At 42.5% G+C, this 15,066-nt stretch overlaps 1 protein-coding gene across 1 annotated transcript; it reads right to left on the bottom strand.

Moving 5' to 3' along the window:
• Positions 1-507: 507 nt before the first annotated feature.
• On the bottom strand, positions 508-14,714 carry LOC141157360 (rap guanine nucleotide exchange factor 2-like). The gene is made up of 17 exons (XM_073644499.1): positions 14,561-14,714; positions 14,293-14,457; positions 12,960-13,103; positions 12,679-12,882; positions 12,346-12,454; positions 11,899-12,145; positions 9,387-9,544; positions 8,171-8,411; positions 7,323-7,706; positions 6,501-6,712; positions 6,292-6,415; positions 5,582-5,605; positions 4,217-4,440; positions 3,858-4,037; positions 2,563-2,715; positions 2,032-2,248; positions 508-1,153 (listed from the first exon to the last, which is right to left on the bottom strand). The coding sequence occupies exons 1-17, from the start codon at positions 14,654-14,656 to the stop codon at positions 523-525; spliced, it is 3,513 nt and encodes a 1,170-aa protein (XP_073500600.1). The 5' UTR covers positions 14,657-14,714; the 3' UTR covers positions 508-522.
• Positions 14,715-15,066: the final 352 nt, after the last annotated feature.

Raw genomic sequence — 15,066 nt, 5'->3', positions numbered from 1 at the left:
TGCTCAGTCCCCCAGGGGGTGTTTTGTAGCTCTGACAGTCACTACAGCGAACTATAAAGTTACAGGTAAGTAAGGTCCGTCTATACAGACTGACCAGCGGCACAATATGATCGCCGATCAGTAAACTTTTACTACTCAGCGGTTATCGAAATATCAGCGCACACAGGCTGCCGTTACCATTAGCAGTGCGAGTCCTGATTACACAGGATTATGCACCATTGAGAATGATTATCTTATGCGCTGCACAGAAGATCATTTCACCTGATGATCAAGGGTTTTGCTCTTATAACGGGTAATCGGCAGCCTGTTTACACAGCAAGAGAATTGTGAAACAAGAGTTTTTAACCATGCTTGTCCATAACTATCTTGTAGGGTAAATGCTTAACCTTTAATTAGCTATAATAAAAAAGCATAAACCACATAATAAGGTGCTCATAGTGCCAGTGCTCATTAAATAATCATGATCTCACCCAGGACTTGATGACTCAGATGGATCCAAGATACGGAGACAGGTCAGCCAAATTACAGGAGTACAAACCAATGTTGACTATGTGCCCTGTTTGTCTCCTGCTCTGACAAGAGAAGTACCCAAGTGTAGCTTATATCAGTAAAATAACCCCAAACGGCTATGTGTGTGGGCACTGGTGGAGTCTTGGCTTCCTCGGACATATGAGATGTTAGGCTGCTGGTTTCTGCTTCAAGTGAAACATCTTTTCCACCTCTTCTCTTAATGGTGCCAGTGTCGCCTTCAGAGTCCTCACCCCAGCAGCCAGTGGATGATGCCCAGCTTGCTCTGGACTGTGCTTGATCTAAAGCCTCTCTTCCCTGATTGTGTCTGCCATACTTTGTGCTATGATCAGGAAAATTAACCTGGTCCAGATGAGTCCCTGGTGGCCAGAAACCTGCTCCATCTGATGTGCCATCATACTGAACATGACCAAACTGAAGAGTCTCCCAGCTACTCTGATGTTGTATAGTCTGTATATTGTCATGAGATCCACTAGAGCAAGATGTCCAACTACCACGTCCACTGTCCGCAGCATCCAGGGACGCCCTGTCACCCTGGTCCTGGGAGAGCTCCTCCATGCTGGGAGAAGACAGAACCGTCGCTGCAGCGTATAAGCCTCTAGTCTCTGCCAAATGCGTGTACGGGCTAGAACGAGAGGGGAAAATACGTTGTTACTCGGCAAGAAGGCCACATCACTAGCACATCGGTTCTTCTTATTTTACAACACACAATGAAATCTTATACTACGATGTATTAGACCTTTAGGAACAGAAAACTACCCGGTTTATATACACATTAATATATGTAGATGTTTTAGTTTTGCTTTACAGTTACACCATGCAGTAAAGCAAGTTACTACACACAATAGCATCATGACCTCCATTTTTTGATGGATCCAGACAGACCTCACTGACTTGGGTCTCATCAGGGTTTTATTATAGACCGCTAGAAAGACGCTGCAAGCTGCGCTATGCTTGATGTCAGAAATACCTTAAAAAGGTTGCTCAAGACTACAACATTGATGCCCTCAGTCTATGATGATCGATATCAGATCAGTGGGGTACGACATCCAGCACTCCCACCGATCAGTTATTAGCAGGTCCTGAGACCACCAGAAGTGCAGTGAATACAGTGCCAGAACAGGACAGCTCCATACAATGGCCATTCTCAGGTACTGCAGCTCAGCTCTCGTTCAGTGCTTAATATCAAGCACTGTACACTGTGTACTGTACAGTATATCAAAGAGCCACAGCTCCAGTAGTTAAATGATTAATGGGGATGCCAGCTGACAGACCCCACTGATATGATATTAATGACCTATTCTATTGGTCATCAATATCGCAGTCCGGGACATGCCCTTTAAATCTGATGACTTACCAGTGATATAAATGGAGAAACTGCTGAAATCTGGACAGCTTACACAATAAATCAGATTTTTAACAAATCAATCTAACTGAAAAATGTTTCAATTTCACGGCTGTGCCCGCTACCCAACGAGGTGGTATTATTGATGCAATACATACCCTATGCAGGGGTCCACTTCCATCATGGCTCTCCTGTCAGGCCGCACCACACCTAGATTAGCGTCCACAATGCTCACTGAATGCCTCTGCCGTCGATCATCATGCAGATGCATGCCGTCAAATGAGGAATTGCTAACAATACTGGAGCGGGAAGAGATCTCGCTGTGCCCAGAGTCGGAGAAGTTATCCACAGTGCCGCTGGCTGCCAAAGTGTAACCTGCAAAGCAAATTATTAACAAATGAAGCGATCGTGGCCTGCTGTGCCCACTATGTGCCGGCAATACTATCTCTACTCACACTGCAGTGAAAAATAGGTCTGGAAGTAAAGTGGCACCAAGTCATGTTTAATCATCACGAAGGAGCTGAGCTAATAGCCTTATGGAGGGGGTAAATATGTACTAGAGAGGTCTTTGTCCTTAATTAGGGGTTGTCCTCCGAGTTACTAGAAGTAGCACACCATCCACAGCTGCACATCAGTGCTAATGGCCGGGCTACCTACAGCATGGTTGGGTGAACATCTGGCCATAGTACCTTTTCTAGGAGAGCTCTGTGGCGAGGTGGGTGGAGAAGAGAGCTGCGATGAAGCATTCGATAGCGTGTCATCTGCCCCCTTCTTGTGGCGCTCTAAGCTTCCTTCTTCTGATAATGAAAGAATTTTCTTTAACGCTTGTGGTGAGTTGATGCCTTTTAGAGAGGACATATATCAGTATGAAAGAACCTGATCTAAGGGTATGGGGGTGAGGGTCTGTAACTGAATAGTTACAATGAAGCCTACATTTCTACTTTTCTTTACATTTGGTCACACTGGGGGTTATGTACAGCAAACTATTTCATAAGAAACTTTACAAAGTTGGCCTTCGCTTGGGACCCCTTCTCCTCTTGTACAGACCTGCAGGACACAGCACGTCCAGGTATTACATAGACGGACATTTGTATAAATGGCTGGCATGTAATGTTACATTTCCCCTTTAGCAGATGTGGCCTCAACTGCTGATTACACTAGACCATATGGGATCAGAAAATATGGGCTGAAACTGTGAAATTAACCCATAAAAGGGTTATTCCTACTAGAGCAAGTCATCCCCTATCCAGATAAAGGCACTCTGAAACCCATTCATTGTTTATGGGACTGCCGAAATTTGCAGTGTTATACTATTTTCTCCGGCAGTCCCATAGATAACGAATGGAATAGAAGTCGAGATCCTGAATCTCTGCTCCACTCAAAACAGCTGTGCAGGGCATAGTTACAGTGCTTCACAGCCCCAATGTAGGGATCACTGGGGGTGGAAGGCGGAAAGTCACAGTGGTTGGACCTCCAAGCAACCAGCAAGTTATCCCTTATCCTACAGATAGTAAATTATTCCCCATCTTGGGTATAACCCTTTAAGTCTCCAAACAAGGAGTTCTTACCTACCTGTAGAAAAACAGCATCTTGTCCATAGAGTCCATCGAGTCTATACTGCATGCCTTTAATTAACTCATCAGAAAAAAGAACTCCACTTGTATATCCTTGGACTCTCAGAAGTTTAATTACTACATGGAATTCAAATTGGATGGCCAATACTAATTAACCTCCTGAGCACTGTGCAGAGCTTTTTTTCTGATGTTGGCAGGGGTTGGGACCCTACTGATGTTCTCCAGCTACACAGAGTGCCATCAACTTCTCAATGGCTTAAAGAAATAGAGTAATTGCTTTTATTTCACCCGCAGAAGTGCCGCTCTCTTCATTCACTCAACTTTTCAATACTTTGACTTATACCAACAGAGCAAACTATGAAATAAACTCCACAGAGAGTCTATTAAAAGTAGTAAATAATTTCACTAACCGAAGGGAGGAAGATCCTTGACTGGCACCTTCTTCCTAGACGGATAGAGCGACACAGCGGGCACCTGCAATGCCTGATTTGGCTTTAATGTTGGCTGCAGCTTCTGCTGCGTTGCTGCCCGCGGTGCTACTGGTGATGTGTCAGGTTTCCCTGATCTCTTGTCACAAGGTGTTTTTGGCACTTTAAAAAAATAAAATAAAAATTAGTTAAAATAAAGTTTATAAAGACATTAGACCCAAAATCTGAACAATCAGTAGCGTAATGTAATGAATGCAGCCCTTCACAGCACACATCATAGGACTAATAGTCAAAGGGCTTAAAGCGACTTCCAACAGAGCAGATTGTGGCATGCTGCTTACATGTATTCGTTGCTGGCTCACACTGCACCGATAGAGTCTGCAGATTCTCTTCATCCATCTCAAGATCCAGATCGGACAAGTACTGCTTCACTTTGCGAGCCATCTGTGCATCCTCGTACAGTTTCTTGGCATTTAGGAAGGAGCTGCGTCGTACTCGCTTTTTGTGCCCTCCGGTCTGTGCCACATCGAGGACAGTGGCATTGGTGCTGCCCTGACTGAGTGACCTGGGAACAGAAGACCATTAACAATGAAATAAAGCCATTCATCTCATGACATGATGGAGAAAAATGTAGTCATGCAAGGGTGAAATGAGGGGGATTTATGCTACACATGCCTCATTCCAGTAAGTAAAGCTAGTATAGAAAAAATAACTAGTCAAACACTAGGAAAAACTATCTACTATGCAAAATATTTCCTCTAAACATTACCCACAGTCCAAAGCTGCAGCAATGGGCTCAGGTAACCGGATCTCAACCGATGTGCACAATGCAAAGCTGCAGCTTGGACCTTAGCCATCAACTGGATCATTAACGGGAAAAGCTCATGCTGAAAAACTGTCTGCTTTACTGCAGTTACTGGTGGCGGGTGATGAAAACGATTACAGTGTTAACTACATGTTCAGTGGTCAGTAAAGTAGCTGGTTAGTGTATGAAGCGGTCCAGGGTGATGACCATGCATTATGGACCTTACTGAGGAGGATGAAGCCATCACTATGAGCTACCTTCTGCATCAGGTGTCACTTACCAAGCCCCGAGAACAAGTGTAACTACACAAACTAGTACTTTTTTTGGTAGGGATGGTTAAGAATGCGTGTGAGAGTAGATATATGGTAAGTCAGGAGTGCTGGGTCCTGTCTACTCGGACACAACGGCTTAGAAAGTTGTACACTTTCGGCACCAGTCCGGCATCCATAGCTGGATAGAAACCAGCATACAGCGTATTTGTTCCAGCTCTAGAACCAAATGCAACAACTGATCTGCTGGAAACACCTTCACATAACTATGGGATCAGTTCTGGCATTTGTTTCCCTACTATGAAGCCAAGGTAGGAAAAAAAATAAAATGGAAACAAGGATCAATCAGATGTTAAGGACCTTTAATCAAGATGTCCCACTGCCATGGCTGACACCAAAAGCAGTGATGCATCTGAAGAAGCATTTCTAGGCCATGTGTAAATGCTTCATTTGTATATAATAATGTAGAAACTGGGACCAACTAACACTAGATCAGCTCAATAAATCATTAGTCTGCTGGCAAGAGGGTTAAAAGGTAACACAAAGCGAAAAGCATAAGAAAGGAAATAATGCGAATGGAAAGGATGGAAATAATATGTGGCAGTGGACGACATGGGCACCAACAAACTCACCCCAAACTTCTCCACTTCTTCTTTCTGCAAGTGAGAACCATGGAGGAAGAAGCAAGTGTATAGAAAGAAACAGGGAGAAAGAAAGATCACAAGCTCAGAAAGAAAGGCCCAGACCACAAGACAAGACTCACGGGCAGCCAACAGACACTTCCAAATGGCACACATAGGAGAGCATTACCACTTGTGGTTTAATACCTCCAAGTCCCCAAACACAAGAGAGTTATATTTGTTAGATCTAATAATATATATATTCATATTCATGTCTTGAGACCCCACTGATCACTCAAAAAAAAGTTCTGAAAAGAAAGTCTGTGTGCACCCGGGTTGTGCAGGAGTTACGTACTTCTGCATAGGCAGCTGCCCATGTCAGATTTTTTTTTGTCTTTTTAGGAGATTGGTGGGGACTCAGGACCTGGACCCCCTCCAATTAACAGCATGATGAGTGGGGGAGGGAATAAAGAATAAAAAAAAAAAAAAATTATAGGTGTACTTTATTTTTAACAGACTCCTGAATTCCTCCATGAATCTGTTAAAAAGAGTTCTTTATTTTTTTTATATACCGTAGCACCAACATATTCTGTAGCGCTTTACATACATTATCATACATAAATATTCAATTTAAAGTTCAAAACTAATGAGTATTGTGCCACCCAAGCAGTACATTCTTGACAATTTTGCAAGCAGAAAAAGACTAAAAAACATAAGCTCACCTTGTACGGAACATCAGGGCAGGGTCCATGTTCACAGAGGCCATTCTGCCAACATGGCGAATTTCTTTTGCAATCATCCTTAGTTTCTCAAAGTTTACCAATCCTTCGACTTTTGAGTCATTGCCTGGATGGAAAAAAAGACATCTAGTTTCCAGGATTCCTGTAAGTCCATATAAAGAATGCATCCAGAAATGTATTAATATGATCACCTTCATGTAGGAAAGTGAGGTCTTTCTTAATAACAGGAAACAGAGGGATGATGGGCGGTTGGAGGTTCTGGCTGTTTAGTACATTCCGATATTTTGCCATGTTCCTCGATGGGTCAAAGAGGTCTTGCAGATCTTGAAAAAGTTTTTCATATTTACTAGGGAGTTTTTCCCATGTTGTTCTTAGTCTTGACACTGGAGCCAAATTTAAGCCACTGGAATAGAATGAACAACAATAATAGGTATATTCTGGATATTCCACGTTCCCACATCTGAACCTACAAAAAGTGGTTACAATAATGGCACCTCCATTGGCCGAGCATCAACGGACCTATAGTAGCCTGTATATACTAAAGTACAAAGCTCGCTCAGTATTTTTATTTTCTGTAGGCCTAATGATAAACTGTGTAAACTGGGAATATTCTAATCTGGGCAAAAGTTATTGTGAAGGAGGGTGAAGAGGTGAGCTCGATCATCAACTATTGTCTGACATGGTGCCATGTTATCTACAGTATATAGGCATAACTAATCATTGTAATCCTGCCTGTGATGATAATGAGACTGCTGAAAAGACCTCTGTACAGGACAAGTAGGAATCTATGAAAATTGCAAGATTTCTGTTTAAATATATTAGATATTATATGGAAAACTGGGGAAAAAAATAATCACAAAATTGCCTATTGTTCAAATCAGGTTTTGTGATAAGTCTGCTTTAAATCACAGATATAGCTGCTATTCTCTTGTTACAAGCCATAGAAAAGGCATGAGCAAACCACACATCTTTTTAGCTCAATTATACCACAGATAATAAGACATTCATTTTACCTAATAATTGCAAACATCGAGTTGAAATTTTTGCACTCTCTACAGTGCAGCGCAATCTTGATAAAATGTTTGATGATCTTCATTCTCTTAAGCTGATTAGTCTCTCTCAAAATTTCAGAAGCCACCCAAAAAGTTTCTTGATTGATCACGTCTTCAAAGTTCTTGAGGTTGACGCAACCAGTTTTTGACTTGAGTTTGAAAAGGTCGTCAATGTACTCTGTTGGCTCAATGTTCCGGAAAAGCTCAAAATTCCTCATTGACAGCTGCGTTGCCACCTCGATAGTACTTAACTGAAGCAAAGAAATCTGACTTTCCCTTAGCAAGTCCTGGGCGTCTTCGTCTGAACATAGCGTTTCTGTCTCCATGTTGTTTTTAAGATAATACCTGGAATAAGTAAACTGGGTTAGCTGCAAGTTTTAGAAGAGGCTGCATGGACTGGGCATCCAAACAATTAGCACATTAATAATCCTAAATATAAAAAGATACAAAAAAAAAATATATATATTTTTTAAAAAACTTATACATACACACACGTATATATACTGTAATATATATATATATATATATATATATTTAAATACAGATACTTATATACATACATACGCACATTCAAATACACATCCAATCAATGTAATTGCAAGTTTTAGCCACCAGATGGCAGCAGGCCCTAAGAGTTTTAACTTCCATCTCTGCAATAGGATTACATCCCCATCTGGATAATTTGATAATCGTGTTTCGGGGCTGATGCAGAAAATCTAACAGGTTTAGCATCAACTCAAAGAGAAAACAGACATCCAATACAAAATATGCAATGCTGATTTGATTAGATACCACAAATTCAACCATACCTGCCGCTGAGCTGGATTCTGTCAGCTAGCTTAGACAGCTGGTCTGGGAGCCGCCTCTGCTTGATGACACCTTCAGGAGTGACAGATACCTCACACAGAGAGTAAGACTCAGGTACCGCAGTCAGGGCAAACTCCCTGATAGCCTGGACTACCACTTCCTTTGCAGTGGTGTCTTTGCTTATCATTATATAGCGGCTTTGTTGGTCGGCCTTAAATACTCGCAGTACTTGATCAGGGAGATCTAGAGGAAGGAGGAAAAGACAATGTAAAGCACAGTACAATTTAGGTAACACATAATATATGTATTTTCAGATTAATAACAATGTTCAATAGTTTTCGTTTGGCCTTCATCTAAACTTTATTTGCGGAGTATAAAAAAAAGAAAAAAAAAAGAAAAGATTTTGGGAGAAAAAAATGTGCTTCTATGATTTAACCACTAGATGGCAATCTAGAGTTACAAATTGCAAATTTCTGTTTGTGGAGACAAGAACCTTCATCAAATAGCAAAAAGACAGGCTAGCCTCTCCCATACCAGCAATGGCAGCACAAAGAAAGCAGCCAGGTGCAGTCACTTACACAAAAAAGATAAGCAACATGGTCTCTAGGTGTCTTACATTGAAGGCTGGGTAATATGACAGATTAGTATAGTTACTACTGACATACTAAATATAAGGCTGAATTCAGACCTCCATGCATCATCCGAGTACGGACTACGATGCAGAGACTGGCCGCCATTCTCCTGACATAAGCCTATGAGACAGTCGAGTTCAGGAGACTTGCTGCGTTTCATACTCTGCCCCAGATTCACAGGTGTCTGAATTCGGTCTTACAATTGCACGGCCCTTGCAATTAGACACAAGTGTGGAAACGTATCATCCAGTGTGCTCCTGAAATGGAGCTGGGCTCAGCTATTCTCTACAGGTTTGCTAATTCATCTACACGTGTTAGATAGGAATTTTGTTGTACGGTCGCTAAATAACATAGAAAGCAAATGCTAACAAAAACCACACACTTCTGTCTTGCATTCAATTATCTAATCTTTCCACCAGTCCGTGTCCTATAACCTATGATGAACGCTCTTGTTAAACCGGCTAAAGATAGTCTAAAAATGTGGAAAAATAAACAGTGGGAATAAGCCGGCAGCGGCTGCAATCAGAACATCCGCAGCGCAGGATGTGGCGGCTCAGTCACAGACGCAGGGGCCGCGCGCTCCCACCTGGGGTGGTGGTGAAGTCCAGTATGCGGTGATGAGACTGCAGTAAATCCGGGTTGCTGGATGACAGGGTCCCGCTGACTGGGAGCGTGGCCGGCATGTGCTTGGTTTGCCTCAGGCCAACAATGCTGTCATCTTGAGACTGCCCGATTCCAATGTCACTAAGAAACAAAGACAGCAGATGTAAGTGCATGTACATATCAGAAGTAGAGAGAAGGACGAGAACTAGGCAAGATGGAGAAAGACATGTACTATGGAGAACCTTTGTCAATTCTCAGTCAGATATCATTCCTGACTATGAAAAGCAGCTTTAGGTTGGGAATAATAGCGGCCTGCCAAACCAATGTCCAGCCAACAGTGGTTTTGAATCGTTATTGATGATCTATCCTTAGGAAAGGCCATCAATATCTGATTGGTGACGACGTACGGCACGGATGATGATCAGCTGTTACCGCCACCAGCCGGATGTTCTCAGATGCTTCCAGAACACACAGCGCCCTCATTTCTATAGTGGCTGTGGCCGGGTACTGCAGACCCACCCCCTATTCAAATGGCTAAAGGAAGATCCGCAGTACCCGGCTGCAGCCACTACAGAAATGATGTGTGTTACTTTAGCATCCAAGATTTAACAACTGATCGGCGCAGTTGCTGTGTGTCACACCCCACCAATCAGATATTCATGGCCTATACCAAGGATAGGCCATCAATAAAAAAAGTAGTGTCCAACCCCTTCAGGGGCGGTTACACGGTGCGTATTTGAGGCAGAATTGCCTTCAGAAAATTTACAGTGCAATACAGTACCCAACAAGTGTGGATTTTAGTGCGGAAAATCAGCATTAAATCCACAACTTGAGCATGTAACCTAAAGCCAACATGTAATTGGCTAGTCAAACTAGTGATATGGTTAATTAAGTCCCGGTTTTGTAGCGACCTGATGTTCCAGCATGGATAACTCAAGCATTGAAGCCACATACAGACCAGCCTGACATTACACTGGGAGTATCTTCACACCAAGTACATTGGCACGCCCACAAAGCACTTCAAGGCTAATTTGCATGTGATTTCAAACTTTTATTTGTTAGCACTTGCACACTGGATTACTACAAATCAGGTGTCGCTTTTATATTTTTCGTAGTACGAAGGTTCTCACAGGTTCCCTTTAACAGGAAGGTTGGGTGAGCGAAGACTACAGACCTGCTGCTCCAAAGGCTCCAGCACCCATCGGAGCGATGTCACCCAGCAGGGCATAAGACCCACTCATTGTGCTCAGAAAACAAAATGCCTTCAAGAGGTAAATGTATTTTCACCCGACACTGCTAAGATTACTACAAATCCTCCCGAGTGGAAACGTCTCCATATCTATTTGGCCAGACGTAGGACAATGGGGTCTGAGCTTAGGGACACAGAAAATCTGTTCATCACACACTCTTACTAGGTATACGGGTGCCAGTATTGGGTAGCTAGGTGCTTTTGGTCTCATTGGTGCTCCTCTCCATTCATTGCTCATGCTATAGCCAGAAGCAGAAGCGCACTGTAGTTGGGGGCTGCATACTGCGTACTCAGTGCAAACACAGTGTCCTAGTGTCTGACAAGTCATGGCTATTTCCTACTGATTCATTCATATAAGAGAAATTACTCCCAAATAAACAGACCTTAAACCCAGAGACCTGTAATCCAGGAACACAATGTGACTGGGAGCGGTTCACAAGAAAAGCCATTCCCGGTCCCATTGAAGGCCGCCCTAGATCAGCACTGAAAAGCCCATCCGCAGCACAAAGAACGTTTATGACTTTAGGGCTGTAAAGAGGACTAGAAGGGGTGTGCTCTATAATTAGGGGCTCTCAGCCTATACACGTATTGTCAGACCAGCACAACAACTAGAGATTTCTGTAACACGTGAGACTCCACAGGAGCGAAACCTAGGGATTACCAGTAACACAGGGCGATTTCTCCATAAACCCCATACACAATCATACACAATCACTGTGATAAAGGGCAGCAGTACTACATTGGATGCATCCAGTAATATGGAAGATATGGCTCTGTCAGGACAAAACATCCAGAGATTTGCTGGATTATTGTACTATAATGAGAATATTAATAGCTCTACTACTATCACTTGAATCGCTGAGGTCCTATTCATCGACTGCTCATATAATCCCGTCCTTTTCAGATTTAGTGTGTATGATACAAGACGTGTAAGCAGTGTCTATACATTACCAGCTTTTACTACACAAATAGCTGCCAATAATGACCTTTAGTGGACTACATCTTGCTGTCCACCTCAGGAAGGCGCAAACGGCTGAAAATTATGTCCAACAGAGCACACCGTAACGCCGTCCGTATCACTATAGTCAATGGACCCAAAACCAGTTTTGCTTTAGACTAAAGCCCCGACCGAGGGGAGCAACTGAACATTTGCTAAAACGCTATGTGAACACAGTCTGATTGTCGCTTCTATAAGGAAAATATTCTTAATAAAAACAATTTAAGGATGAGAAGAACTTCTCCTTACTTGTAAGGCTTCTGAGGCAGAATGCTGATCCGGGTCTTATCGAGAATCTTCTTCAGCTTGTTCCTCCCTCCTACAGTATTGGCTTTACCCTTCTTGCTGACTTTTTCAAGTCCAATCACTTGTTCAACATCAACTGCGAGATCAGGAATAGAGAACCGACTGGCCTTCTTGATATCTCCGATTTTGGGTAAATGTGGGGCACTATTTCTCTTTTCTTCCAACATTCTTGCTAGAAGCTCTTTAAAGACTGGAGAAAGAAAGACACCAGGGAAGAGCAAAAATTAAGTGTCAGAGTCTGTTTCATAGATCGTATACAGACCATATATTCATGATCACATGTAGGAGAAGCTTAGGATGGCATTGTGCATTGCTTTGCTTTTCCTAAAAAGTCACTTTACAACCGATTTGCTGCCTGTGATGAATGCTACCTCCATGCAGTCCACTTACCAAACAGATTGGTTTTCACAGTGATAGACAAGTGAGTGTTATTCTTCAGGATCTCCATAGCCTTTGTGAGCTGAATGTTTTCAAAGTTCTGACCGTTCACCTCCAATATCTGAAAGTAAAGGGCAAGTAACCCGACGTGATTAATAATACAAGCGGTGACATTTACCTTCCTGAGAAAGAGCTGTTTGGGGCAGCTTTTTTTCCCTTTAATGTATAGGGATTGCAGAAGTAATAGACTTAATTGACATGAATTATTGAACTGGCTCTTTCTTCCCTTTCTTTCTCAGCAGTAAGCAGTAGAGATTTCTCGCAGAGAAGGTGGTCTTACCGTACCTGATCCCCTCTCTTTAAGCCAGCCTCAACAGCCTTGCTGCCAGGATCCACGCTGTCAACAAAGATACCAAACCCCTTGTCTGACCCCCCCAGCAGGGTGAAAGGCAAAGACGCCTCTCGCGAGGGCTTTGTTAGTGTTATCAATCTTCTTTTTGCCTTGGCAGCACATGCAATATTTAATAACCTCAGATGTCCACCCATTTTCTGAAAGGTAAAATTAAGGATCATTAAAATCATGGGGAAAAAAATAAAATAAGAATCTAGAAAAATATAGACATTACCTCTCGTTCCAAGTTATTTTCAAATTCCTCTAAAAATCGAGTCATAGCAGGGTCACCCTCAAAGTCATTAAAGTGATTGTTGACCCACAGCAGCACGACTCGAGTCACCTGCAAGGTAGAGGAGCCACGCTCAGCCAAATAGCACTAATAGATAGAAAATACAGTCATCAAATTACACCACGGAAACAGCAAAGCACCATTGGGATATAACACAATGACCAATCTAATACTTTAAAGTGAATATCCATTATGGAATCCCACCCTGCTTTTCATAGAAATCAGTGCAGAACTGTAAACCTATTTAAAGGGAACCAATCGATTAATTCATGCTGCACAAACCACGAGCAGCAGTAATCAGGGCCTGGCTGCATGATGTTTTTTCTGAAACGTCCTGACCAGGGACCATAGGGAGTGACGAGACTAGTCTGGTACGGCCCCTGGCTGGCCGCTCCCCGCACCACTCTCTAGTTGATTGACAGGTCTTTCTCATGTCTACCCACTGACTGACAGGTCTCTTCCATGTGTTTACGTAGGGACAGCCCTTAGTCTCATATCTCTAGCCAAGTTCCTTGGTCAGATATTCAGATTATATATGATCTAAAAATTAACATGGCTGTAAACGAGCAGCCAGGCTCTGATTCATGCCGCATGGTTTGGGCAGCATGAATCGAATAACAGGTTCTTTTGAAGAATGATCGGAGCTCAATTTGTTTGATAAAATTAACTTAAAGGGGTTATCACATCTCCAAGATCCTATCCCAATATGTGTAATATTATTAGCAAATACCTCCAATTAGAAATTCAGTATTGTTCTTCTGATTAGCCATGTCCCTTACCCCATATGTAGGGCATTGCAGTAGCTTAGGTATCCATGGTTACGACCACTCATATAATGTCTGTTAGTTTTTAGTGGTCATAACCATGGATACCTAAGCTACTGCAATGCCCAGCACATGGGGTAAGCGACATAGTGAATCAGAAGAACTATACATTTCTAATTGGAGGTACTTGCTAATATTACTATCATTACACCTACTTCATGTTGGGATAGGATCTTGGAGATCGGAATATCCCTTTAACAATACAGTACGTAGTGAGCTCCCTGTAGTGGTGGCTCCAGCTCCATTCAGTTTGGCCTTTCTGTAACTTACAGCTCTATATCAGTAAAGCCGGGCTCCGACTGCTCTAAAAATAAAGAAATTAATCAGCACCCACTTTAGATTCTAGCAAATGGAGATTCGCCTTAAGCAGTAAGAGGGTATTTGCACACTCCAGTAAAGTAGCAGTATGCAGCCTTTTTTACATATCTCACAATTATAACATTTTTTCTAACCTTGTCCCTAAGGCTAGAGTCATTAAACCACTCCAACAACTTCTTCCCAACTTCCATGGGACTTGACAAAAATGTTCTGTAGGTGAGGAGGAAATCTTCTATGTATGTGGGGTCCACCACAGAATGTTCTTCTACGAGATGCATAGTTAGCCGCTCAGCAGTCCCCTACAGAAAGACGATCAAACATATAGAAGATAGTAAGCAACACAAAACACGTATCTGGGAACCAAAAGATATGTGCTGCAAGTGCAGCTTCTCCGTCACTCACCTTGATGACGATGTGGCCTTTCCTGGTGCCAGTACGATCTAGCTCTCTGTGCTCTTTCACCATCACTATCTCGCCTTCCTCCTCCACTTTTTGCATGTTCTTCTCCACCTGGTTCAGGATCCGGCAATAGTCTTGCTGAGCTATGAAAACAAACTGGAAAGAAGGCAGTGATTAATATAAAGAATAGAAGAAATGTAAGATATATTTATATTCATGGTAGAGTAAAATAATTTTTGGATCTCAAATGGAAAATACATGGCTGCAGAATAGAATTATTTTTTACACACACTACTCGCAAAAAAAACCCCTGCAGAGCAGAATTATTTTTTTGGACCAAAAATGAAAGAATAGAGTTATTCTTTTGGCACACTACTCATACAAATACTGCTGCCGAGTACACAGAGGGTTTTTGGAATATTACTCCCAAAGGCAGGGGTGCAGAGTACACACAGAGACTTAAAGGCATAGTACTCCCACGGGCGGGGGTGCAGAATACACATAGAGGC

Source organism: Phyllobates terribilis, unplaced genomic scaffold (assembly GCF_046119375.1).
Source record: "Phyllobates terribilis strain yellow unplaced genomic scaffold, ASM4611937v1 Scaffold_1__5_contigs__length_1240528914, whole genome shotgun sequence".
Lineage (NCBI taxonomy): Eukaryota > Metazoa > Chordata > Amphibia > Anura > Dendrobatidae > Phyllobates > Phyllobates terribilis.
The sequence above is the reverse complement of the archived record's forward strand: the minus strand, read 5'-3'. Positions and strand labels throughout refer to the sequence as shown.